This window comes from Paralichthys olivaceus, chromosome 7 (genome assembly GCF_024713975.1).
Source record: "Paralichthys olivaceus isolate ysfri-2021 chromosome 7, ASM2471397v2, whole genome shotgun sequence".
Classification (NCBI taxonomy): domain Eukaryota; kingdom Metazoa; phylum Chordata; class Actinopteri; order Pleuronectiformes; family Paralichthyidae; genus Paralichthys; species Paralichthys olivaceus.
Window position 1 is genome coordinate 17,283,431 of NC_091099.1, and position 27,772 is coordinate 17,311,202.

Here is a 27,772-nt window from a genome sequence, read left to right on the forward strand (position 1 = left end):
AGAATGTCAGGCGTTAATCATTTTTATTTATATTTATAATAAACACTGAACATCATAACCTTCATGAAGGTGGGACTGCTGCATTAAGCAGCATTAGTTTTAACTAACTGTTTCTAATAAAAAGTCGATTTGATGTCAAATCACGTCATAGTGTATTTCTCTCTTTCAACCAAAGGAGGGCGGTACTAAAACATGGGTCAAACATGAGTCCGCGACCTCCTACTCAGACGTTACAGGCTATTCATAACCTCATGCTTCAGCATAATGTGACCATGGAATGAAAGAGACATTTCCCAAAAGCATTAAGAATGAGCTCACTGACAGAGTTTATGCAGATTTGATTAAAAAATACATATAGGACACACAGAAATAGCATAAGAAATGTGACATTGATGCTAGGTGCACCCTAAATCACCACTTGGTCCTTTATGAGAAAAAAAACGTTTCCTGCTCATTTTCTCTTATTTTGGTAAAGACTTTGGGACAAGGACATCGGCGGTGATGTAATGACTGAGGAATGCATCATGTCTCCTCACGCAGTTTGTAAGTCTCCTTGGAGACAACGGAGCGGGCCTATTCTTATCCAGACCCAGCTAAACAAAATGGCCTGTGGACTCTGTATCAGATACAGTGTGATGTCAACAAGCACACAGGCTTTTAATACATATTTATTTTGGGGGCAGCGAGAGTCACAGGCCGAATAGAGGAACATATGTTAAGATAGAGTGTACTCTCTGGCTCCCACAGAGTCAGGTCAGGAGAGGCCTCCTCACAGAGAAGTAGGTCTTTTGAGGACAGTAAAAAATCCTCCACAGAATCGAGTCTGACTCAAGCGACCTGACAATGATCCACTCTTGTAGCTGAACCAGCCGTTAGAGCAAACTCAATCCTAAAGCATTTGAGGCGCTCATCTGTGCTGCAGAGACCAGAGAGGGCGCAGAGGTGTGTGTTCTCTCTCTTGTCGGACAGCAGGCGGGCGAGTGTGCCAGAGAAACAGAGCTGTTCACATTAAGCCGCTTGATTCCTCTAATGCTGTTTTTTTCATCCAGGAGTTACTTGTTTGGACTTGCAATGTCCCAGAGCCGCTGCCAAAGACGTCGAGCATATGCGCACGTCCACGTTCACACACATATACACACACAGATTCTGATGATGACCCATGATTTATCACCAATGTGTGTGAGGCGACAAGGAGGATTCAGTCTGGGCATCTTTGCAAGATTCCAAACTGAAATAGATACAGCAGGACGTGATGATTTAGACTCATTAACTCTGACAGCTTCTTCGCCCAGTAAATTAAGCATAACAGAGTAATTTACATGCACTCATTACTGCTGTATAAATAAGGTGGACAGATGAGCTGAGACATTATTAACTCACAACTGAAATTCTAGGATCAGCTTTGTCTGGACGAAGGTAATGTAATGTTCTCTTGGATCCTTGAGCGAATGCAGGTGATGTAACTGAATCCAGTTTGTACTTATTTCATATTATTTCATTCTCCAACATGCACAGCATTGTAGTGTTCTGTTGTTGTGACTTTTACTTTCACTTTAGTGTCCAAGCAAAATTCAGATACCTCCTGTTTTTATCTTGCCCATTATTTACCCTTATCCAGAAAATCTTCTGTGCATCACAGCTGATCCCCTCCATCCCTCTGTCCATTTCTCCAGTCCGCTCCTCGCCAACGCCCTATCGGCGGCCGCAGTCTTTCCTGAGGATGTGGAGGAATTTGCGAACCAGGTTCGACTTCCACGGTTTAACGAAGCTCTTGGTGTTGACCAGCAGTCGGCCGGTCTTCCAGTCCTCGTGTCCCGCCACCACGTATTCTGATCCTGGAGAGAAGGACAGAGCAGAGCATCTGTGACTTTGACTTCTTCTGAGAATGTTACAAAAATACACAAAACAAGAAGTAGGTATGATTTGTTATATTCATTGTTATAATTAAATGGTAAATCATTTGTATCTATATAGTTATTTCAGTCTTGACGACCGCTCAAAGCGCTTTACACTACAGATTTGCCATTCACCCATTCACACACATTTATACAGTGCATCTATGTGCAGTACTTTCTCTAACACACATCCCTCACACACTGCCAACACAGCCATCAGGGGCAAATTGGGGTTCAATGTCCTGCCCAAGGTAGGTGGGGATCAAATAGCCAACCATCTGGCTTCTGGACGAGCCGCTCTACCTCCTGAGCCACAACCGCCCCACAAAAGCTGTCAATACTTATAACCTGGCATGTAAAGCCCTCGATTGTCCATATGCGGATAAAGTTTTACACCCAAACGTCCACTTTTGGATACCCCTCTTTATAAGGGTGTGTCTCCCACTTCGCCTTTTCCCTTTCTGTTGTTGTACACCACAGGAGAGGTACGTGAAATTTTGGTCCTCCGGTATGTTAGCCTTTTTTTTAATTATGTTTGTAAGTTAACCCACTAGTTATAATGCTATATGTTTGTGTTGTTTTATTTTGCTCTTATTGCCAGAATAAACCTGTCAAGACATTCATGGTCCGGCCCTCACATAATTTAATTAACACGTTAAATACTGTGCTGTGATGGTTGGCTTGGGTTAATGTTGCTAGTTAGATATTAAATAGTCTTATAACAGAGATATGGCTCTAATCTTTAAGCTGTAAATGTCAAATCAAAATGAGTGATGCTGGGACCCTGGCGCCCACTCAGAAGTCTCTGAGGAGCGACACAAAGCTGGCAGGTTATCGACTTGAGATTCTACTAATTATACGATTTTGCATCGTGAGCAAGTTTCTGATTGGAAGAGGCTGCTGTAGTTAACCTGGGTTGAGGATGGGACATGTGCAGCCTTGGGTGGTCCAGGACTCTGGGTAGAGGGTGATGCTTCTCCTCTGGATCTTCATCTGACGACTCTGGTACAAGACCTTCTTCACTTTGACCTCCACCTCGGCGTGGGAGCCTTTGTCATGAGCTGACATTACCTTTACAACCAGCACTGCCGAGGAGAAACATCAATACATCTCTCATACGTCACAAATCACAATTTATCAATATTAATTTTACACTTAAGGCACAGTATATCTCTTTCATATCACATTTCTGAGAATAAAGGGGAAGAAAATATATTTTAGAAACCGAAATCACTTCACTAGTCATGAGGCACACTATCTATACTCTGATTTATTCAATGCACCAATGCACCAACAGAGGCGGGGAGGAAGAAGGGGACTTCTAGCAGGTAAGCACAGATAAACACTGTGCTGCTTTCAAGATTGTAGAAAATATTGTTTTAAATGTTGTATTTGGAAGGAAACAAATTCTTTGTGTCTGGTAAATCTCGAGGAGGTGTGTTTGGGGAAAAAAATCTGAATCAGAAAATTGATCCCAGACAAGCACATAGAAATATATACAGACCTAAATAATTATAATAATTAAAAACATAATGTATGAAAATGATGAAACTGTTTTATTTATGTATAAAAACTGTATGTATTTTTAGTTATGCAGTGATTCTGATATGGGGACCCCCACAAAAATGAGAAGGTACATCTCAAGGGGTTTGTCCTAATAAATACATTTGAAGTACAAATAAGTGCATTATTGAACAATATAGATAGGAATCATATAATGACAATATGTCAAAAAATGTATAATTGTGATTGTGGTGGTGGCTCGTGATGGCAGCTGATCGTGGATAATGATTACCACTAGACTACTACTAGATTACAACTAGATACACAACATGCCTACTCACATTTATTACAATTAGGGGCAATACTGCTTTCATCAGACTTTCTCTTTAAACATTGATAAAACTCTCCATTTATATTAGACACTGTGCTCTGGTCTGGACATCTATTCCACTTCTGTCTATCCCTCCTCTGTATCCCTCGGTTTTTGAGTTATTCCTCACTCTTGTTGAGGGTCAAGTGCAGAGGATGTTGAACCTTGTTAAGCCCTATGAAGCAAATTGTGATTTGTGAATAATAATAATTATACATGAAATATAAAAATGTCCAATGGAGCAAGTATTAAAAATGTGAAGTATAAATGCAGTATAACAGATCTAGAGGAAATCAATGCAGAATATATTAGATAGAACAATCAGGGGTATTTTAAAACTTTATAACAAACCCACCTGGTTGTTAGGGTTAAGGTTAGGTAAGCTGCTACTGATTTCATTATGTTGTTGAATGGCCTAACAATCAATGACTGTCGTGACCGGCTCACACAACACTGAATCAATTCACTGTGTCAAATAACTCTTACCGTAGTCGTACTCTGCAGCACAGAAGAGTTTAGGGCTGCCGAGCGTTAATTCAACACATTCGCATTTCTCTGAGGAGAGTGAAACATAATCAATAAGCTTTGTGTATAAATCTTTTCATCGTGACGTTATGGATTTCTAGAACAAAAACAGCAGCATGGGGGAGTGTGCAGTGTATTAAGTTGTGAGAGACTCACCAGAGTGGTGCAGTGCAGAGAAAAGCTCCTCTGCCCTAAAGAGTGCCGTCTCACTATTATTGCTGCTGTGTCCCATGTGGCCAGTGACTGTATAGAAGACCTCCACGTCTGAGCTGTGGTGCAGAGGTAAGACACCAGTCAGGTTCAGGGCTCGCTCAGCGTTAATAACCCAGAATGCACTCTACCACAATACATAACTTTATATAATACATACGGCTACGTCTTGGCTCTCACCCAGAAATGCAGTCCCCGGTATAGGGGTCACAGTCCCCCGTACAGTCGCATGGGCGGCAGCCGTATTCGTGCAGCCCCCAGTATCCCATCATGCAGCTGTCACAGCGGTGGCCGCCTACGCCAGGCTTGCAAGTGCACTCCCCGCTGGTAGGGTTGCAGAGAGGGCTCCCACCCGAGAGGACGGCGCCGACAGGGTGGCATGAGCAGGCTGCAGAGGAGAGAGGTGATGGAACAGGATCATATGTTAACATCACTGAGTCAGTTGCAGCAGTAGACATTATGCTCATGCATGTATAGAAAGGGCAAATGCACTTGTAGAAGAAAAACAAACATATTTAATGAGTAACTCCCACGACAGTATAAAAGTTAAATATATTTCATCATCCTATTGCTGGGCATATACACTGGATTAAGCAGCTGCAGCAAAAACAAACTAGCAATAAATCAGTGGAATCTGTCTGCACCATCAGACTCACAGCCCGATGATTCTAATTGGTAGGAACTTGCTTCATCTGTTTTCAGTATGAAAAAAAAAAGTATGTTTGCTCTTAAAAATGCTGCAGCATGTCTGGCTAGGGGGGGAGGGCAAGAATGGTAAAAATTTGTTCACATGGACCATGGAAAATTCCTCCATTGTTTGCAATAACAGTCACATTCCAAAACAGAAAGGTCTTCTCCATCGTTCTGGCGACTGGAGTCATGTTAACTATCTCATCACCGACAAGACAAGTGACTTAGAAAGGTGCTAATGGGGAGTTGCCAAAGAGATATCAATCTGCTTTAATGTGGAGAGTCAGAGAAAAAATCTGATCTCCATTACTGCCCTCCAACTCTCAAAGGCTGCTCCTCTTAATATGAATTCTCAGTTGGCGTTCATGGAGACAAAAGTTATAAAGAAGTGACCGTGCACTTTGAGGAAACAGAGGCTCTCACGTTTGCAGGAGTCAGGGGCCGTTTTTGGATGAGCAGGGTCTCTGTAGAAACCCGTCTTGCAGTTCTGGCAGTGGCGGCCCTCTGTGTTGTGGCGGCAGCTGTCACACACGCCGCCGCTCCGTCGTCCGGTGGCCAGCCACAACCCACGGCTGAAGTGGCAGCTCCTGGCGTGGCCATTACACTTGCACTCTGTGTTTTTTGATAGACATACACCAGGAAAGAAAGAATGAGAAGCTTTCTCATGCAAAAACCTTATCAGAGCAGTGACACAGTAGCTGCTCTGTTATTCACCAAGTATCAGTGTGTCAAAGGTTACAGCTGATTTATGACACTAAATTCATTTTGCAGATAAATCCACATGCTGTGTGTCCTACTCCACGTTTGACTCTCTGCCCCATCACTCACTCTGGCACTCGTGTGGCGTCCCTTTGAGGCCATTGGCAGCCTGCCACAGCCGGTCATTGTAGAGAGGTGCACAGCGCTCACAGTGGTCACCGGCCGTGTTGTGTCTGCACACACACTTACCATGGACCTGCCAGGCACACCAAACAGGAAGAAAATAACCAATTACTTCAGGGTTCATTTTATTGCAACATATTGTTTTATATTATACTGAGCTATCGCCTGTCCAAATCACACCAAACTCACCACTGCTCTTCCTTGGACCCTTAGCAACACATCTGCCAAGTGTGAAGTGGATACGAGTTCTAGAGATATGCACTTCACGTTCAGACAGACAGAAAAAGGGTTTTATCCTTGAGGTTGGATGTCTATGCGTCTTTGAAGATCCAACTAGGATCCTTTTAAATATATTTGTGTTTCAAAGTCAGTGTGCAGATGTAACTCTTTTCATTACCTCTAACATGGAGGTTATGTTTATACCTGTGGAGGGATTGGGCCATGGTTTTACCCATGTCCATTTGTGTGTTTGTTGGTTGGCTTCTTTGTTTGTTTATCAGCAGGATTATGCAAAAACCACTGAAAAGATTTACATACAACTTTGTTGAAGGACGGGACATGGGCCAAGAACGAACCCATTAACATGTGGCATGGATCCAGACAAAGGGACGGAGCCAAGATTTTGTTTTTCACTTTCTTTACCATTGTGAGATATGATGTTTTTCACCAATTTCCAGGGGAATAATTCATGATTCAGGAAAAATCATGTTTATTCAGAGGACTGATATCTGTGTGTATATATTGGTGAAGATTGATTGAACTTAAGGGGAGTGTTGGGCCTTGGTGGAGGTATGTGCTTGACTGAGAGCCATTCTTGTTCATGCTGAACAGTCTTGCACTCATATGTTATGTGAGTATAACAGCCCTCCTTCTTAGTTGCAACATACTAACATCTATATAGATAATCACTGTGTTTACATGCTGTGCAGCTTATTCCTGCCTGTGTAACTTTTTCACACCCCCTCAGGTCATGTTGGAATTACACTATTTCTCCTTTTCTCCATTTACAGTGAAGAGAATAACACGACAGCAGCTCAGGGTTGTTAAAGCATTATGTTGAAAACCATAATTAAAGTTTTCACATCCTAAATCCCTGAAATGGCAGGTAAATCTATGGCCTAATATATAGTAGCTTCACCTCAACCCTCAGCTTCAGCAGCACGCACGAAAGCTCACTTGAGTAACAAGGGTGTGGTGGGAACAAAAGCCCCCAAATCCTTCTCCTCCCAATCCCACCACATCAACAGAAATGCAGACAAACAGACAGTCAGCAAGTCACAACATCTGAGTGTGATGAATTCTCACCAAAGAACAAACTGTACAAGTGTGTTTTGTTAGTGGAATCTCGTGCACCTGTGAGATGTACGTTCACAGAATCCAGCTGAAAAAGGCTCACCATGTTACTCGTCCTCTGCTGGCTGGTTTGGTAGCTCCTGGATGGAACGCATTGGTCAGCGTGTCCATTGCAAAGGCAGCTGCCTTTGACAATGAAATCATAAATGGCGTAGTGGTTTGTGGGGAGCGCAGCAGCACCGGGGTGTTTGGCCTGGCAGGGACACGGCTGGCGCTGCAGCAGGCGGATTCTCAGGTTGGTGATCATGAGCTGGTCCTGAGCAGATGGTCCGTAGGGATCCACTGACTGCCAGGGAGATAAGGCTCGATAGATCACCTGGAAATGAAATGATGAGAAATCTCACAAAACCTGTGTTGTTTCACTTGTAAACAATACACTTAAAAAGTGAAAAATATTATCTTAAAGACAGAACAGGATGAAAATGTAAATAATGCAGATTTATTTTTGTGTGTGATCTGCCAAATAAATAACAGACAGGAGCTAATTTTCCTTAATGTTTTTTAAAATAGTTCCCATGTAAAGACGCTCAAATGGTTCTTGTTCTCAGGCATTAACTTTATTCCCATGTTGATGTTTCAGATTCATGAAAACTACTCCTACAACATTATAACATCACAAATAAAAACTGACACAAAGCAACAAGCTTTTTTTCAATCAAATTCTCACTGCAGTTCTGTGCATCACCACTGTTATTTGAAAAATACCTTTAGGCAATTACTATACAAAGATAATCATCTTGCATAATGTCTTGTGAAATAAAGGAATACCAGTAATACTAAATTAAATATTTTATAAATCTGGATGTAGGTGGGACTTTATAATGCAAGGACTCTCCCAGGGGTGGATCTGCAGAGGGGTCAGCTGCCTGCCAATGAGGGCTGCACATACAGGTGTCCCACAATCTGTCCCATAATCCAACAATTTTAAGGCACTTTTATGTCTCAAAAGCACTAAAAAAATACAAAGAAACATAATACATGTTTTATCTCTCTTCATATTACTTCCAGAAAATGAAATACCCTTTTTAGGGAACTACCAATATTATATTTAACATTAAAATTAACTGAATCAAACTTTTATCATTTAACTGAACCTTTACTGAAATTAAAAGATGCTATTTTAATTTTTATAATTGGTCCTTACTTAAAACTTTGTTCATCGTCCATTTGTCCTGTAAACAAGGACAAACTTGTATCATAATGAATTTAATTTGTAAAATGACATAATTTGGTGTGTGTGTATGTCAACAATGAGAGGACTTACTGTGAACTCATTGTGCACTTCAGCAAGTTCAAACTGAGTATGTACAGTATATCTATAGTATTGTTTCAACAGTGAAAACCTTTGCTTATGGGATGTATTTAAACCTTGAGCTACAGAGACAGTAATTTACTGGCTGAGGGGCTTACATAGGGAACCCTACAAACTGCAGAGACACATACAGAGAGACACATACTTGCTTTATATACACTGCAATTATGAGATCAGGCAAAACTATATATTCACTCAGACATTCAACCAGAACCTCCTGACTTGTCTGTGAGTAAAACAAATCTCTCCTGGACCGCGAGTCTCCATCTGACACCATCTGTGTGAATCAGTGTGTGTGTGTGTGTGTGTGTGTGTGTGTGTGTGTGTGCTGAATTGTGTGTGAATTAACTGTAGCTGCCTATCTGGCCCAGATCTCCCAGTGAACACAGAGCAGGTCCAGAAATGCTCTGGAAGACCATCAGAGGCAAAAGCGAACATTGATATTGTTCCCAGGACTAAACAAATAGTTTCCCACAGCTTATCAGAGGAGGTCAGTTTACAACACTTCTTCCACTGTTCAATAGTGTGTGTGTGTGTGTGTGTGTGTGTGTGTGTGTGTGTGTGTGTGTGTGTGTGTGTGTGTGATATCCTCTTCTGGAGCGTCTCGCAGTCAGTGAAGGGACAACATAGAGTGGAGCAGATGGTGAGTGTTAAGTAAATATCTGGCAGCGTGTTTTCAGAAATAAAATCACAGTTCAATATTCAATACTCATCTCTTAGCTCTCTGAAGCTTCATCTGATCAGCAGCATCATTCATCGAGGATAATTTATTATTCACCATGAATCAAATGTATTAATAACAGAGCTTTAATTCAGTGGGGGTTGAGATTGGGTGGGAGTGACCAGACACAGACTTTCTGAGGAATCATATTGTGTACATATGATGATATGGTGATATCAATATCAAAAATTATTCTTTTAATTACCCTGAACCAGGCCTAATGAAGCTGAATTATACTGTATTGTCTTCTATTTTATTGCATTTGATTAGTTTTATCTGATGTAATCAAAACTGTAAATGACAGTTCTTGCATTGAACATCAATTTGATAATTTTATAGATTATATTTTTTGCAAGTGCCAAAAAGGCATAACAGTAAGAATAATAAATTCTAATATGGTGAAAACACTTAAACATTTGTGTAAATGTACTCTTCCCTCCATATAGACGTAACTACATAAATGCCAATGCTGTGTACAATATTTAATCAATCTGCCTCGAGTGTTGGTTAAACTTAATAATTCTCAGATCATAGTAATCTTACAATGTGTCATGTTTCATGATAAACAGTTGAATTATCCACTACACTGTTCCAGAGTCAGGGGTGGGTCTACAGCCCTCCACCCTTACATTGAGGGTTGCACCCAATTTTTCAAGCCGAGATTTGGAGAAAACCCCAAATAGAAAATGTAGACATTTCCTTTTTTCTTGCTCTTTCTTCGAATCCAGTAAAGTACTGTGTAATCCCTCTTTTTAATTATTTCTCTGTTATTATTTGCCTTAAGAAGTAAAACATTTCCAGACTACAGCCACTCACCTCTCCTCTGGTACAAGGAAAAGCTGCTGAGTACTTGGAGGTGCATGTGGCCCCACTCTCCCCGGCCGAAGACGCCTCTGGCAGGCCGAACACCTCCTCACAGTCCCGGGCGTAGTACCTGAGGGTCCTCCATGTGCGCCCGTGGTCCTGGGAGCGCTCCAGCACCATGGCAGCGGGGCGGGGGGAGCGGAACACCACGATGAGATGGGTGAAGAGGAACTCGGTCTCCAGATCCAGCTGGAGCGTCTCCTCCTCCGGCCCCTCTGCAGACTGCCACCAGGTGTCCGGGTGGCGGAAAGAGGAGTCGCTCATGGAGGAGGAAGGGTGCGCCTGAGTTGGGATGGCGGAGTTGCACTTGCTGCATTTAGCCGGGAAGCAGGAGTCTCTCCTGCTGGGGTCAGAGGTCTGTTTGTAGAAGCAGAAAGGCTCCGAGGAGTTAGAGCCGCAGGTTGACCGGGTCTTCAGCACTCTGCCCTGGGACAAGTTGCCCATGCGAGGGTTGCAGGCTCGACCTGAGCAGCTGTTCTCCACAGCTGGATCTTTGCCCCGGGGTGTTTCTGGTAAGAAAAAAAGAATAGTTCATATGATAATAAATAAAATGAATATAAGTATAAAAAGTCTAATCTATGAGAGAGGAACCGCAGTTGTAAACAGATTTATTTCCTCAATGGATTTAAAGGATATTGCGAGTTTGGTCCATGTAGTGCGCTCCCGATGCTGTGACGCACGTGGATGCGCGCGTTTCCTAAAATAAAAACACTCAATCCTTGATGTATTTATTCACATCTTCATTAAAGGGGTGAGAAAAAACAGGTGTCATTCTCAACTCACCGGTTAAAAGAGGAGAAGACGCACACATCACCGGGAAGATGACAAGTAAAGTCCACAGTCTCATTGTGGAGCAGTTGAGTTGTGTGTGGCAACAACAAGAGGGCGCATTCAACAGCTTGATGCAGGCGTACGCGTTTCCATTTGTCTGTAATCCAGTATTCCTTTGCGATATAACATAATCTAACAGCAAACGTTCACTTCGCAGGAATGAAGAAGCAGAAGAGACTGAAAGGTGAGATTCCTCCTGTCTGTCATGGTGGAGAAGCACCTGGTTAGATTGAACTGGTGTTATTCAAGATCTCTGCAGCCATTACCCTCACATTATTCCATCCCACACACTTGAGGGTTCAGCGTCACTGTGGAGACTTCATTGACATTTAGGAATAAGAAGAGGTTAGCACCGCCCTCGTCTGGTCGTCTCCAACACACCCCTCCCTCTGTGTTTCCTTAAATCAGACTTGTTTTCCTCTGGCAATAATCTATAAATGTATAGATATATAGATTTATAAAGCATTTCTGGAAGAAAAGACAAGATCATGATTTGGGAAAATGTTGATCATCTTGTCATCATCCAGAAGAAGATGACTGCAATTATGAAAGGTTTTATTATATTAGCTCATATTATATGACACAAGTGCAGTGCCCATTCCTGCCTGTTTGCAATGACCTGTGTTCATTCTCTAGAGCTACTGCAGAATTATTTCTAATCATTTGTGAGTCCTTCTCAAACAGTTCTACAATAGACTGTCACTTGTTATTGTTTGTGTGCTGGACATTGTTTTCAAAGCTTCTATAGTCACTGTTTTTCATAAAATGAAACAGAATTAGCTTTATTACTGTTCATGTTTGTGCCTTAAGGGATTCGTACATTTAATGTCAGCTATTTCAGAGGTCTGTTAAGCAATCACCATAATCTCAGTCAAAATGAAAACTGTAATTCAGCTCGATATAAAGCATTGCAGCAACAAAATGGTTTTTACTTTGAAGACAGCTTACTAAAGAGGAGGTGATTCTAAGAATGTTGTTGACGTAACAGAGATCAGAACCCACAAAACCTGTGTGAATATCTGTGTCAGTCTGATATGGAGAAATACAAAATAATCAAAATGAACTGGCAGAGCAAATATGTTATCGGCCACAGGCTGCCAGTTGCCAAGTGCTGCTGTAGTTTATCCAAGGACGTAGAAGAAGATTCAACTCTGAAGGCACACTGCCCCATCCCCCACTGACTGCTACCCAGCTGGTCACCTGTTTATTCCAATTTTACTAACATTGAATATATTGTGTTAGTGGGTAGATTGTTGTCAAATCAATAAATGCATATACAGAGCAGCAATAACCTTTTTCCTTCTGCATTCCTCAAACACCCGTGTGTTTTTAATTAGCTGTCATCAGATTGAGGCGTAAAAAACTGCTGATGGTCTAAAACAATAACGCAGAGATTTAATTTGCCTCCACGAACCAAAAAGCACTGGAGCGCTGACTGACAAGTGTGTCATTGTGTTGCATTCCTGCCACATATCACCACTTGTTTCTAACTGCCACTCATTAACAGTGTTTTACTTGCCTCCTCAGACACGCATCAGCTCTGAGGGGTCACACAACCCTTGACCCCAGTAATTATACAGTCTCACACCTTCTTTCCCTTGAACAGTGACATCATATCATTTCAAGACATTTGAAGAAAGAAATGGTGTGCGTGATACTAGGCAGCTTTGCCTGTGGCTGTCATAGTTATTTAATACTGATCTGACAAGCTGATGAGTGAACATGAAAAGGGAAGAGTGTCAGTGAGACTGTATATCATATCTTTAAATACATGAGGTCAGAAGTAACGTGTTCCCACTGTTCTCTCTCCACCTGTCATATGAATCATCCTCTCTTATGTGTGCGTGCACATGTTAAAGAAGGGGAATCATGAGCATTCTCAGTCTCTTCCCTGAGGCATCCCGACCCTGACGGATCAGGACATTCCTGGAATACTGTGACTCTCGTCACAGTGGCGGCCCCTCTTCCTTTAAAGGGGACAGGGTTCAGGCCTGTGTGTGTTTTTAGATTTTCATGGGTTATTTTGGTTTTCTCCCAGTGATCTGCCGGGGCAAGGGGTGATGCACCTTGAGTTGTTCTCTTTGTACATCACTTGCATGTTTTTCGATCCTCAAATCCCAGGAGTCACCATGAAAAATGCTGCAGGAAAGGTTGTCTAATCTTGGCCAGTCTGTGTATTCCCCTGGCAGGATGAAAGCAAGGCACATCATAAACAAATTCCTTCACACTCTTTAAGTCCAGCTGTTTGTTGTTTTTCTCTGTTACACAACTTGAACGTTACTAAGCCGAATCAGGAAAGAAGTAACACAATAATGTGGGCGAAAGAATGGAAACAGGTGGAAACAGGCCCCACCCCTCATGCGAATGTTCTTGTTGTGAACGCGCCTGACCCAGACAATTTCCTGTGTTCTTCATATGTGAAAGGCAAACTCAGAGAAATTTCTGGATTTTCATGTTCCTGCATAAAAACTGTTTGTTTGTTTGTTTAACCCTTTCAACTGCTTTGCCGCAAAATGGGTGGGTGACGCACTGACGTTTTTGTTAGTGGAGCCTCCAGGACGTCACTGCACTCATTCAAGAAGTAGGCCTGCATGTTATGCCCAAAGCCACGACTCGTCATTTTACATATAGATTAAAGTTACAAAAAATATAAAGCGGTAATGTTTTGGCTTAGAGATTGTTTGGTGGAAATTTTACTTTCAGAGCCAAGCTAGCCTATGCTAGGTAAAGCTAACAAGCTGCTAGCTGAAACTGCATGCACTATAAGAGTGGTATCAATCATCTCTTCCAACTTTCAGCAAGAAAGGAAAAAAAGCATACTACTCAAATTATAAAACTTTAACAATTATTTGATGAATTCTGCTGTGCTGGGCGTCCGAAGCCAGTGGTGCTACTGCTGTGTCATCTAATGGCCCAATGAAACAAGGACTCTGGGCCGTTCCACCACCTCTGGCCTGCTTTATTTCCAGACTGTAAAAGGATATGGTCCCCCCCAGCCCCGGCCCCTCATGCTGCCATGTCACCTAGTACCTCCAGCTCACTGAACCGTCTCAACCCTTGCGAGTAATATGTCTACTCTCCTGTAAAAGCCAGACAAAAAGCCAGACGTGCTCCAGGCAAGAAGGGAAGGTGCCTTGCCCGCAGGCGAGGCGTTAAACAGAAGGCCCCACACATGCTCCATCACTGCTCTCGTTGCTTCCACTTTTATGACGTTTATCACTGCTATCTGTCTGCCTGCTCGCAGCCATAACATCACCCACATTTCATCAGACAGTTTAATCTGGAATGACAAAAAATAGAAACAGGATCTGCGTTATGTAAATATTTCTTCTACGCTGCAAATATTCCCATGATGTAAATCGTTTGGAATTCCTGCTATGAGTTATTGATTTTACTGAAAGACAGCAGCACAGCAAATGCCTTTCTCAACTGCTCCACACAAATGTTTCGCTTCACAGCCTCCACCATCCAGACACCTCTGGAAGCTTATACTCTATATTTCATGCCACCTTTTGACACGCTGTCTTATGGCACAGGAAAGACTCAACAGATGACTGAGCACAAAGCCTGAATTAACAGCCAGAGTAGACAGGGAACCGTGGGGGTTTCACCTTCATAAAAGCCAGGCCGGCGGATGTGTCCCATTTTATTTTTTAGAGTTGTGGGAGGGGAACGGAAGGTCCACAGATGGCTAGAGCATACCTGTGTCATGTCATCTACCACATGGTGTGAGATACTGCAGATAAGAAGGCATACAGTGTCATTAACAGCAAGAGAGCAAACAGTGACACTTGTTAATACTGTACATGCCAAAGGTGTGAGCTCTGCTTTGTGTATGTGGTAAGTGATGGCTGAAAAAACAAACCTGTCAAACGAGTGGAAAAGACTAATGTTAGAGATCGTGAATACACGTGTTTATAAAAAGGGTGGGACCTGTTGCATCAACTCATTAAGATTTCCTCTGGTACTATCAAAAAATTGCGAAATACAATGTCCCCCATTTAATTTAACCTTTGACTGCTAATGTAATTGGAATTTTAAACATCAAATTGTAGTTGTTGATTTTTATTTGTTGGTATTTACTTGCTATTGAACACAGGTGAAACACATGAGGAACAGGTGCGGGAAACAGTGATGCATTTATGTGTGGGGTTACGTATGGGTTGACTCATTTTAACTGCTTGATATTCGTAAAACTGTGTTTGTTCACTCATAACGACATTAAGAGTGTGTGGTATTAACATGTTCGTCATGTGATAGTGGGGTCCACGAGGTGCAACATTTCTTCTCACTATGTCAAGCACATGTGTGGAGATTAAAATAAACCTGGAGCTCAAAAAGCAACTCAAACGATTGCCTGGAGGATGAGTTTTCTACGTATAAGATATAAGAAGATAGGATAATCCTTTATTAGTCCCACGATGGGGAATTTTGCAATATTACGTGTAGGAATATAAAGAATATAGAAAAATATGAATGGAATTAAAACTAACAGGTGCAGTATGAGAATATGTACAGTGAATGGATTGCACATGGACCATTGTATTGCACAGACAGAAAGAATACAGCACAGTGAGCTGAGGAAACATTGGAAATACTGTCTTGATGTAGATTGTAAATGTAAGCAGCACTTTCCTGTCTACGGACCGACCCAACGGGGTCAATGTGCCAAAATGGGGGAATATTGCCATCTAGTGGTTAAAGTTGGATTTCAAGTCAGTCCCACTTTTGAATTCACGAGATCAGGATGTTATTTTGGACCTGCACCAAACTGCACACACTCGTAAACATAACACCCTAAATACACAGTAACCTTTGCAAATACACACAGCTCCATGCATGCAGATGCTAAGTTTCATACCTCATTCGTGTGACTCAGGGATGAGACCTCGCTGCTGTCTGTCTGTGTGTGTGTGTGTGTGTGTGTGTGTGTGTGTGTGTGTGTGTGTGTGTGTGTGTGTGTGTGTGTGTGTGTGTGTGTTTTCACTTGTTCATTTATTATTTGCCACCTTTAGATTACTGTGTCACATTAGTAAAACGTGGATGAGTAAATAGTGTGTAGCTTTGGAAAAAAACACGTTATATTGTAACACTCTTATAGTTTCAGTAGATTCGCAGTAGTTGTTTTAGGTCACAGCTTATCCACGGTTAGCTTTAACGCTAACATTAGCGCACTCGCTTTGAGGTGATTTTTTTGAAACTTACTTGTGCGTGAAACTGCAGCGACAGACAGACGGTCAGTGTGAAGCTGGAGAAGAGTTCCAGGCGACGCAGCGTTTCGTCTCTTCCAGTAGAAGGCGTTCATCGCAGTCAGCAGGTAGTTAGAATGCAGTTAGCAGGGTAGCATCAGCAGCACTTTCGACATGTGTTTGTTTGCGTCGTAAAACAATTAAACAAATTTATTAGATGAGTAGTGGGTATAAAACTGCGATACGATACCTTGCGTGCCATCGTCCCTTCGATAGCTCAGTTGGTAGAGCGGAGGACTGTAGTGGCTGCGGCTGAAATCCTTAGGTCGCTGGTTCGAATCCGGCTCGAAGGAGACTCGTTTTTCTTTATGTCCGTCACATCTACAATGAACGATCTTTGTTTTACCGCACATGTGGCTTCGGTGTCGCTGTTCCAGCAGTTAGCATATCTAGCCTCTCTCATGCTAACAGTCAGGTTTGGGTAAGGTTATTTAGAAAGCAATAGTTTATGTGAGCATTCACCTCTAGAGACTCCAGGGTTGAATGTGTTTCACAGAGCACTATGTGGTTGGTAATACAGGAACATCTCAAACAGTAGTCTACGTCTCTTTAATGTTTGTAAATCCAGACTGCATCCCTGTTCTTAGTCTTAGTGAACTTTATTGTCAACCAAACAATGCAACAGGTAGTTACACAGAGGATTGAAATTGCGTTTCCCCATACTCCAAATGTGCAAGTAATATATATCACACAACATATAACATACAACAAATAGTGCAAACAACAACAACAATGGAAACAACATATACAGACAGACAATGGACCTATAAGTTGTATAAAAAATTCACAGTGTGCCAGAGTGTATTCAAATTTTGAGGTATGTTATCGAGGTGCTATGATGAAGATGCTATATGGAAAAGTGCAAAGTGCAGAGCATCAATTGTAAACATGTATGATAACAAGATTTAACCAGATGGATTAATGGATGTTAGCATACAACAAATTTTAAAAAGGTATCAGGGACTATTTATTTATTTCATTATTAATATTTTTTAGATAAAGTTCAAGTTACTCATTCATAACAAATGAATAATTCATAACTTATTACACAAGAGAAAACAAATATACAGAGACTACAAAATATGGTGTAAGTAGGAAAAACGTATTACAATCTAAGTAAGATCACTTTTTAATCACATTTGATAATACATATGTTTTTTATTCATTTTATTTAAGGATTTAGTGTTGTGTTGGATTTCATTACTAATCATGTGAAAATCAACTTGTTTTTTTGTACAAAATGTAGTCTCATGATTAAAGAATTGAGGCAAAAATGTTGTATCCTCTAATAACTAAAGAATAATCTTAAGATCTAAAACAAGATTTGCTTTGGTTTGGCTATTAAACCATTCTGTGAATAGTTTCCAAAACAACTGCGTTTAAGAGCAGGATACAAAGCAATTCTCTGTTCTTTCGGTATCATCTTCACAGAAAACACATTCACTGCGCTCAAAGTAAGAACTTGAACTTAAAAGTTCTACTAGAAAGGTTGAAATCATCCATTGATTTGTAGTGAATTTCTTGTATTTGAAGAACTTTCTTCTCTGCAGAAGCTTTTTTACCAATGAGATAAAACTTAGAATGATCATATCTGGTTTACATTCACTTCCAGATTCTCTTTAGTCAGGAAGCATAACATTTTCATTGGATACTTTCAAAAAGTGACCATGATAGTTTTAATTTATTTGCACACAAAGTAAGTCAATGCCGACATTGAATCAATATTTGGTGTCCATAGTTCTCAGGATTTAGCCTGTCCCTTCATGTAATCCTGCACTGACTCCATGATCGTATAAACTAAACATCAAAAGTGCCCAAAACCTGCACATCTTGTACACTTGAGCTAATAAATGGCTGCATATAAATACCTCTGACATGGACCTAAATTGTAGGTATAAGTTTGGTTTTATCCCTGGTGTTATTTGTGACCTTTAACCAGGAGCTACTGTCGGTCAGTCATGTTTGAGGTTTCTGTGGACACATATTTGTCTTCTATTCAATGATAAATATTCACAAAGACACTACAGAAAACTAAACTGAGAAGTTGTGGCCCTGCTAATTTATTTTCAGCTCTGCACATGGCAAAGTCTTTATTTTAACAAAGTGCTGTCTATGTGTACAACAGACTTCTGCCCCCTGTTCCACTATCTCTAATGAGTTATTTGTGTAACCTTTGAATTTGTTGACCAAGCTGCCTTTACATGTCTGTGGTACAACATTTTATCCTCCTTAGGTTTTTCCTCAGGGACAGACAGGTGCTGTTTAACTGGACTTGGAGGCTTCTGTTAAACTTACTTCCCTGAGGTATGACACACAGGAATAAACATGGGATGATACTCCTCGATCGTTGTGGGTGTTTTGACTTAAGTGACTAGAGTTACAGTAGATTCCTTCCAAAGCCTGGCTTCTTGCTGCTGCTCCAAAAATGAAATCTATGTAGTTGGTGTTTGAGAGCACTGAGCTCTGTTTGCAGAGGAGATGAAGCTGAAGGGATTACTCCGAATCCAAATTAACTTCGGTCAGCTACAAACACCATAAATGGACATAAATATTAACAAGTAGAGGCAGGACTCACATCATCACGCTAACAATAAAACATTTCTGCTGAAACTTTTATTGTTATCTAAACATATAGATGAAAAAATTTATGTGTGAAAACATATAGATGAAAATCATTTAAGATTTCATATGATTAAAGCAGAAAAACTACATTTAATCAGAGTAATGTTTGTGTTACATCATTAAAAAGATTTGATATGAAAATGGCTGAGGTAGTGTGGCAAGAACAACTAAATTAAAAACAGTTTTAAGGGACAACACAAGTGTACATAGGTAAAACTCTAATGCATCGTGGCATAGGGCAGTGGATATACAGGATACAAGTTCAACACCCAACAATTACTACATAGAAACATACACTGTGTGGCCACTTTATTAACTACACCCATACAATCTTATGAAATTCTGACCCCATTTTCTCAAAGTTAAACAGTTGAGTTATTACTGCAAACTAGACTCTAAACTATAAATATACAGTTAAACTCATACTTTGCTGACAGTGTCAATGAAGAGTGAACATTATAATCTTTGCAAAGGAAATATTTACGCTGAGGCTGTTGGATTCGATTTTACTGGTGTCATTATTGGTGGTCACTAAATGTGTGTATATATATTATTCCCATTTCTTATCTTATCAACATATCCTCAAATATTAAAAATTCAATGTCAAATATCTAAATATGAATATAGTCAACAGAAGGAAAACCAATATTGCATCTTCAAATCAATGTTAAATCAAATACTTTGGTTCATTGAAATTCACAAAAGTCTTTGTAAAATAAAAAAAGAATGCATTTACTCATGTCGGACACGCTTCCTCGGCGATGCTGGAGAGTCCAGGGAGAAGGCAGTGGGGGAGACGGGGCGGGACTCTGGGATGTACTCCGTCTGATACTTGTCAATGTAAGGTTTGGCCACATTCCACACCTGGGTTGAAAATATAAATGTTCAATTAAAATGTTTCCATTTAATCTTATTAACAGTGGACCTGCATGTGCATCGACAGTGGGGACATTTTATAGCCACGACTTGCCTTCTGGTCAAGTAGGAGGCGGTGAACAGCTTCGATGTCTGGAGACATGAACCTGTCTTTAATCCACGGTCTGTTCATGACAAAAGAGCAGTCAGGAAAAGAACGTCAGAAGTGGAACAGTGGATAAATATTAACCATCCTGAACATCATCTCAGTGGAGGGAAAGCTTGTGTACCTTGGCCACATCTGTTTGACTTACTTGACCACACTGCGCACGAGTTCATAGACCTTCTCCAGTGGAGTGGTGGTTCGAAGTGGGCGGAGGAACTCGATACCCTGACAGGCCGCCAGCAGCTCTATGGCAAGAACTGATCACAGAATATCCATTCATTTAGAGAAATATAATCTCCGTATATTTAATAAAATCACCAGACAATATCACATAAACTAGATATGTCCTTGTAGAGCAGTCGAACCACTTAATGCATCAAAACTCTTATATAACAGTATAGATCCACTTCCATGTTTAAAAGTCAGACACTGACGGCTTAAATCTTACATGCAACCATTATTGTTTGTTACTGCGTCTGTTGTGAATAATTCAGAGACTTGATATAATCACATATGTAACTTTAATGTATTAAACCTGTGGTTTGATGGTTAACCACTGTTTCCACTCGATGAGCTTTGATTTACAACCATGCAAATGTTTGCTGAGGCAACTCTATCCACAGTCGGTGTACACTGCCCTTATTTTAGACACTGTTACCTTTGCACTGGTGACAGAATCATCAGAAGCTGGTCTGTGAGCCTCTTTCTACCAGAAACAGTTTTCATGTCATGATTTAAAAACTCACATAAAATTGGGTGGTTTTTAGATTATTGAAAAAAGCTGTTATTGCTCATACACTGCAACTCAATGACGCACACATTGTGAGTTTCCCCTTGTGAGTCCTGATTCATGCTGAAATTCACTTTATTGACTGATAATTAGTTGGTTTCCATGTCAAATATTTCACTGAAGGCCAAATCTGCCTGCTATTGTTGATAAAATTGTAGTTTGTGTAAATATAACTGTTACTATTTATTTGTGCCTCAAAGTTACACACAATTACTCCAATGGAGTTTGATATTGATATTGATATTTGAAATAACCTAACCTTGCTCCACATGCTCAATGACCCTCAGGGCCTTCCTGGCAGCCCAGCCTCCCATAGACACATGGTCCTCTGTGGCAGCACTGGTGGACAAGGAGTCCACAGAAGATGGATGGCACAAAACCTTATTCTCTGAAACTGGACACAGAATAAAGATAGACATTATGTTAATGATGTTAATTTTGTATGAAATTAATAAAATAGAGACATAGAATGTACTTTAACTACTTGGTTACTCATGCTCTACTTTATTTTTATGTTTTTGCACTGACCCAATGCAGCAGCAGTGCAGTGGGCAATCATGAATCCTGAGTTGAGTCCCCCCTCGTTGACGAGGAAGGCAGGCAGCTCGCTCAGGGAGGGGTTACACAACCTCTCGATCCTCCTCTCACTGATAGACGCCAGCTCATGGACTGCAATGGCTAAAAAGTCTAGGGCCTAAGAGAAAGGAAAAGAGCAGTGAAAGAGAGGAGAACAAAATCTGCAGCAAATACAAAAAAACTTTGATGAGTCACAAACCTTTGCTGGATATTCTCCATGGAAATTCCCACCTGAAATGGTCTCACCTCTTTCGGCAAACACCATCTTGTACAATTGTTAAGAAAATTACACCACAAACTATCTAGTGAAAATCCAACGCACAATTTGTGGCAGAACCTAAACTTTGGGGTTGATAATTGTTTGAGTGCAGAGACTACGGTGACACGTTTGAAATCACAGACTTCCAGTTTGCAGGAGGAGGATACAGGGTTGTCAGTGGCACTGTTGATTTCTGTATTGATGATGTTCTGGACAAAGTTGATTGTGTCGGTGGCAATTCCGTGAACCTGTGTAAAGGAAGAGAAGGTTATGCTCAGGATATGAACAAACAACCTTCCAAAACTGGCAGTTTAAGGGTGGAGAGAATTTAAATCCCTCTGGAACAAATTTAACTTGAAGTTACCTGAGGACAGCATCGCATGGTGTAGGCATCCTGGACTCGGTCACAGAAACGGTGGCTTTCTGGAAAAACATCACCAGATGACAAACATTAAATACAACATGTTTATTAATTTATTAAGGGAAATACACCTTCTACATCTGACCTGACCAAGGCTATGAGTTGTGGTATGGAGGAGGACTATAGAGTGCTACAGCTCTGAAACAAGGACCTTGATCAAGGGCAGCAGGAGCAACATTCCTCATAGATGTTTGAGGTTGGTCAGAAACCCTGACAAATACAGAGATAACGTCCAACCTTGACGCAGTGTGACCTTGTAAGCTTTAGATATGTCCTCACACTTGACCTGGCTTTGAAGTGGCAGAGCCACTGCTGCCCAGATGTTAAAGAGTGTAATGATAATGACGTGCGACTACTATATCATGCTCTGTCTGTTTTAGATTCCAGGTCTGTCCTCTGACCTGCAATTTGGGATGGATGGTGATCAGAGTCCAGCAGCGAGCGGAAGCGTTGGGCCACCTCTATCTGTCCTGGGTGAGGCCGCAGCATATGGATGTCTGTATAGGAGGAGACAGAAAATCAGAAAGGATGGACAAAATGCAGGATCTTCAATTTGAAGGTAAATGCTTCTGTAGTCTTGAGATGATGTTGCTCACCACTGTCAAAAGCCTTGGTGGTTCCTTTTAGCACCTCCAGGGTGAGGGCAGCGATGATGTCAGCCTGACGGGCGATCGCCTGGGCTCGCTCCATGGCCTCTGCCCCCAGAGAGGTGATCATCTGGGTCCCGTTGATCAGAGCAAGACCCTGTGAGGGTAAAGAAGAGTATTGTCCATCTTACTATAACTATATCACGCTGTGTAATAGTCATGTAAACTCTGTTCATATTCTTCTAAATTCTTAAACACAAAGGATTCCCGATGAACCCTGGATTTATTTTCTGAAGTTATCAGTTCAAGTGAAACATGAGAGTGTGTGGTTGGCTTTAAACATTACCTCTTTAGGCTTTAGTGATATTGGCTTCAGTCCATGGGCCTCAAGGACCTGGCCAAGGATGAAAGAGAAAAAAACATGTAAAAGGTCAAGGGTCATCCAAAGCTAAACATGTTTTCCTTTTGGCCTTTACGACCTTTCACTCTCATAAGCAAAATGCAAACTTCCCACTGCATCAAGCATGTTATTGTTTTACAACTATGAAAAAGTCATCGCAATCTTACATATTTGGCATCTGCCCATCCACTCTTTGGAGACCACATTTTACCCTCTCCCATCAGCCCTAGAGCCAGATGAGAGAGTGGTGCCAGGTCTCCGCTAGCACCCACTGTTCCCTTCTCTGGGACAAAGGAGAGGCAGGAAGCTGCGGGGGGCAAAGTAAGATTCATAAGAAGAGTCATGTAACAGTCAAATTCCCCAATACTAATCCATCAAGCCAGTAATCATGTCAGTTAACAGTAGCTAATAGATAATTCAGGTCACCTGAGGTCAAGTGAGATTGGTGGGTCAGAGTGAGGCTCACCATTAAAGGCTTGGATCATGGCATGAAGGGTTTCCAGAGAGATCCCACTGTGCCCTTTGGCCAGGACATTGATCCTGAGAGCGAGCAACATGCGGGTTCTCTCAGGGCTCAACGGGTTTCCCATACCTGCACACCAGAGCAGATCCATGCTGACATATGTACAATAAGAAATTCTAAAATACCTGTCATCCTGTCTGGAGTTCTCGAGGTCTTACAAATGTTAAACGCGAAACAAGAAAGCGAGCCTTATAGAGACTGTTATTACCTGCTGAGTGTGAACGCACCAAGTTCTCCTGCAGCTCCCTGAAGGGAAAAAATGAAAGGGAAGGGAAAAAGACCTTAAATCAGCACATAAAAAAGGATGATTCCTCAACAGTTGACAAAGAAAACAGAAAATAAAATATTGTCTTTACTTGAGCTTGCTGACAGGAATGACAGTTCGGGCAAATTTGCCAAATCCTGTTGTGATTCCATAGACAACTGATGGCACAGAGAGAAATACAGAGAACTGAAAACATGTAATAATTTCTTTGGGGAGGCTGTAGTGTTGCAGCAGCTGGTTAACACTGTGCTTTTTAATGCACTCATTCTCTTTGCAGACAGACATTTAAGGTCTTTATCCTGAAATTGATCTCAACCTTTGTTTTCTTTGACAATGGTGTCCAAAAGGTCTCTGGCTTGCACAACTTTTCTCTCTGCCTCTGGAGTCAGCTGAAAATGTCAGTAAAGGGAATGATTACACTGAGTAAAAGATTATCCAATTGGACCTGACGACAAATACAAGTTGTTGATAATTACCTTTATCTTGTACAGTCCCCTGCCTAGGTTGACCAAATCTGTAGATGTCAGGCTGTTCCCATCCAGGGAAATAAACTGTATACAGGGATATGCATATTATATAGATGTAGTTAGTATAACATTTTAGCAGAAAATGGGTATATAACGAACACTTACGTCTCCAGGTTCTTTATATGCTGCTGTACTGTTTCACATTTATCAAGGATAACATTCAGTTAAACACAGTGTTGCCCTACAGTGAAAATAAGAGATTATATTATACAGAAATGATAAAACTCCATTATTCAATAGACTGGGATTCTTTTCAAAAGACAGTGTTACCCAGAACTAAAAAACTAAACTAAAAAAATTAATAAATTGAAAACAAAAAACAAACAGTGTTTAGTACCCGCTACAGTATATGTACCATATAATAACTATATAGCACAAATTCACAAGTTTGAGGATACAGATGAGAAACTCCAGGCTCATACGGGATAAAGTCAGGAGACATGGTATCTCCTTCTATAGCTGGAAGAAAAAGAAAATCATACAAATTATATGGATTACCTCTTAATCGTTAATTTTGTCATTATAATTAACGTTCTTATCGTCGCCATGGCACCAATATTGCGCAATTACGCACAAATTACGCACAGCCAATGTTATAACGTCAGTGCTGATGCATGCACTTGTTAATTACTTAATTCATGCAAACTGTCATTACCGATCTCGACAAAGTCGTTATCCTCCAGTACATCCTCGATGGTGTCATCCGCGTCCAGCAAACCCAAACCCTGGCACCTTCGCACCACGAACCGAGTGTCCTTCACCGCCGTGATGCCGCCGTTGTCCGGTTTGTTCTTAATGTAACGTTTAAGCGCCTCGAGTCCGAGCCACTGGATGGTGTTGGTTGTGTCCCGGCATGGCACCGCCAGCCACTCATCGCGGATGTGGACAGTAAAACGAGGCATTGCGCTTCAGCGTGACTCTGTTGCAGTGAGCGCTGCTTGTCGCTCCGCAGCCCATCACCTTCAGCTGCGTACAGCGGTGCCACCAATCACACGCACCGCTGGGGAGTCCCGCCTCGCCGGTGTCACACCTCCAGGGGACCACTGACCTCCACGGGTCAGTCACACGGATGTTTGGACACACTGACCTCAATGCGTTCAGGTGACGCAACGACAAAAAACCAACAAGTATTTTTTTTAAAACAACACATTCATGTTCACATTCACATGCATACTGAAAATTTAACATAATAACAAATCAATGTTTAATTGCCCACAAAATGAAGTATCTACTTTATTTGCTTATTGTGATGGAAACAATTATTTACATCGACTTTGATTTATTTATATGAATTAGTTTGAAGTTAAGTGAAATGAAAGTGAACAATAACAGCAATGAAATATTCAAGATTCAAAGATTTATATGTTGATAAAATCTTAGCATGTGCACATTCTAAAAGGTGGTGAAATTAAACCTTTAAAAAAAGAAGAAGACGTGAAAATAAAGAAGAGGAGAGACACTAAACGGTCAGACTGGGAGACATCGAGCCCTGGATTTCCACTGCGGACGTCCCACAGCCTCAACATGCGAAAGGGCCACCAGACTGACGGGCCAGTAACAGATGTGGCAGCACATTTGACGGACCTCCGAGAGTTCACAGACAAGAAGACTGATGCAGAGGCTGCTCTTCCTGAATTTGCTTGTTTTTATAACTAGTCCCAACTGAGTTTTATGCTATGCTTGCCCAGAGACAACAGATGCAAATAATCTTCCATCTAACTTTGGTCCAATTAATTATTTTAATTGTCTGCTGTAAAAATACACAATAAGTCAATTAAAGTAGCATGGAGTTGTGATCGTCTGCAGCTGGTGTGCTGGCTCTAAGAAACGAGCAATGAAGACCTAAACTCAAAAGTGTTGCAAACACAGATCATTTAATACTGTGGCAGGTGACGTCACCTTCCTTACAAGCTTATAAACCTGTGGTCCTCTCAGTGTCATGTTAAAAGAATATAAATGACTACCTCTTGGTAGTTTGTAATCGATATTGTGTTTTGATTTTTGTGTTTGTGTGCATGTCATTTGTTCGATGATTTGTATTAGTGTTTGTGTTCTATATTAAAGACAGAATTCACAGAGGATTCCACCATTGTGTCCATGAATTTAAAGGACGGAACTTCTGAATGAGCACCGATGAGCGGGAAGCATTTTGATGTGAAGTTCAAATATCGAGTCACTCTCGAGGATTACTAACTACACCTCTAAGGATCTCAGTTGTCCAATTTATAGTGTTAATCTTGAGGTAAACCTTTAGCTAATCTCAAAAGACTCTTTTAGACAAGATTAAATTGGCCTTTTCTTGCATCACAGACTAAATACTGTTTCATAACAAAACAAACAAACATTACAAAATTATACATTCAGTCAGTCGGCAAAATATTTTAACAACCAAACATTTCATTGCCTCACTTCCACTGCTGACCTACACAGGGATGCACATCATAAAACACATTAATTGGTGTCTTACAGCAGATCTCTGGTGTGGTATCACCCCAACTGGGAACCTATGTTCTGACTTGACAGAAGATTTGAGGAATAAAGACCATAAATAGGACCATAAAAGCTGATATTCACTGAATTAAATATGAGGGGAGATGAAGTGTTACTTTAAAATCTATCTGCCTTAATGTAACCGTCTCTTGGACCAGGTCTGAGGCTCACACTTTGTTTTAGGAGTGTCCCCAGTTGAATGTCAGCTGAAGACTTTTGTTGCATCTCTCTTTGCTCGTCCAGCCTCTCCCTAAAATCAAATAATGGCAAAAATGCTCCTAACTACTAAATATAATCACACTGAAAATCCTATGGCAGATGTCCAGTTTTTGGAAGCTTATCAGTGAGTCTGGCCTGTACAGAAACAACAAATAAAATATTAAATTTAATATGTTTGGTATTTTGTCTTTGTCAGTATCGACAAACATTTTCAAAATACCTCAACAAAATTAATCAAATCCGTGTAGGCTTTTTTCAAATGAAACCCTGCATAATAATAAAACAAAGTACAAAAACGAATTGGCTCCAGCCCTCCTGAAACAGAGCTGGGTAAGCAGAAAATATAATGGATGGACTGATGTTATTATATTGTATTAGTGACATTAAGTCTCTAAATAATGAAGTGGCGCTAAGTCTATTTTTTTCACAAATATTTGTACAATTAATTTGCATAATGCGAGATATTGTTGTCTATATAGTATATTACTGTAAATGATAGATTGTTTGCTATTCATTTTATTCAAATAGTCTTTTGTGATGTTAATTCACTGAAACCTCTGTAGAGCAGTATTTTCTGATGGAATACACGACTATTAAAGCATCATTTTCACTTCTGCCAAAGAGGTTATCTTTTTACCCTTGTTTGTCTGGGTCGGTTGGTCAGTCG

General features: G+C 40.9%; 2 protein-coding genes and 1 non-coding gene across 4 annotated transcripts; 1 reads left to right on the forward strand and 2 right to left on the reverse strand.

Moving 5' to 3' along the window:
* Positions 1-13: 13 nt before the first annotated feature.
* LOC109647114 (netrin-4-like) lies at positions 14-16,712 on the reverse strand. Of its 2 annotated transcripts, none has more exons than XM_069528088.1 (10): positions 16,362-16,712; positions 10,278-10,834; positions 7,472-7,744; positions 6,022-6,148; positions 5,617-5,805; positions 4,684-4,891; positions 4,450-4,562; positions 4,255-4,323; positions 2,807-2,980; positions 14-1,835 (listed from the first exon to the last, which is right to left on the reverse strand). In XM_069528088.1, exons 1-10 carry the CDS (start codon positions 16,459-16,461, stop codon positions 1,693-1,695), a joined length of 1,953 nt encoding a protein of 650 aa, XP_069384189.1. In that variant the 5' UTR covers positions 16,462-16,712; the 3' UTR covers positions 14-1,692. The 2 variants fall into 2 exon arrangements, with proteins under 2 accessions (XP_069384189.1, XP_069384190.1); XM_069528089.1 differs by lacking the exon at positions 16,362-16,712 and adding an exon at positions 11,109-14,141.
* On the forward strand, positions 16,612-16,698 carry trnay-gua (transfer RNA tyrosine (anticodon GUA)). The gene is given in 2 exon segments: positions 16,612-16,648; positions 16,663-16,698. It is a non-coding gene; the product is annotated as a tRNA-Tyr (tRNA).
* A 2,385-nt stretch (positions 16,713-19,097) lies between the features above and the next one.
* hal (histidine ammonia-lyase) lies at positions 19,098-25,589 on the reverse strand. The gene is made up of 20 exons (XM_020079547.2): positions 25,052-25,589; positions 24,795-24,855; positions 24,502-24,529; positions 24,346-24,420; positions 24,186-24,258; positions 23,961-24,027; positions 23,813-23,850; positions 23,548-23,673; positions 23,249-23,388; positions 23,028-23,075; positions 22,691-22,838; positions 22,496-22,591; positions 22,038-22,096; positions 21,841-21,921; positions 21,614-21,679; positions 21,367-21,532; positions 21,098-21,232; positions 20,197-20,305; positions 19,998-20,067; positions 19,098-19,891 (listed from the first exon to the last, which is right to left on the reverse strand). The coding sequence occupies exons 1-20, from the start codon at positions 25,296-25,298 to the stop codon at positions 19,760-19,762; spliced, it is 1,965 nt and encodes a 654-aa protein (XP_019935106.2). The 5' UTR covers positions 25,299-25,589; the 3' UTR covers positions 19,098-19,759.
* Between the last annotated feature and the right edge of the window lie 2,183 nt (positions 25,590-27,772).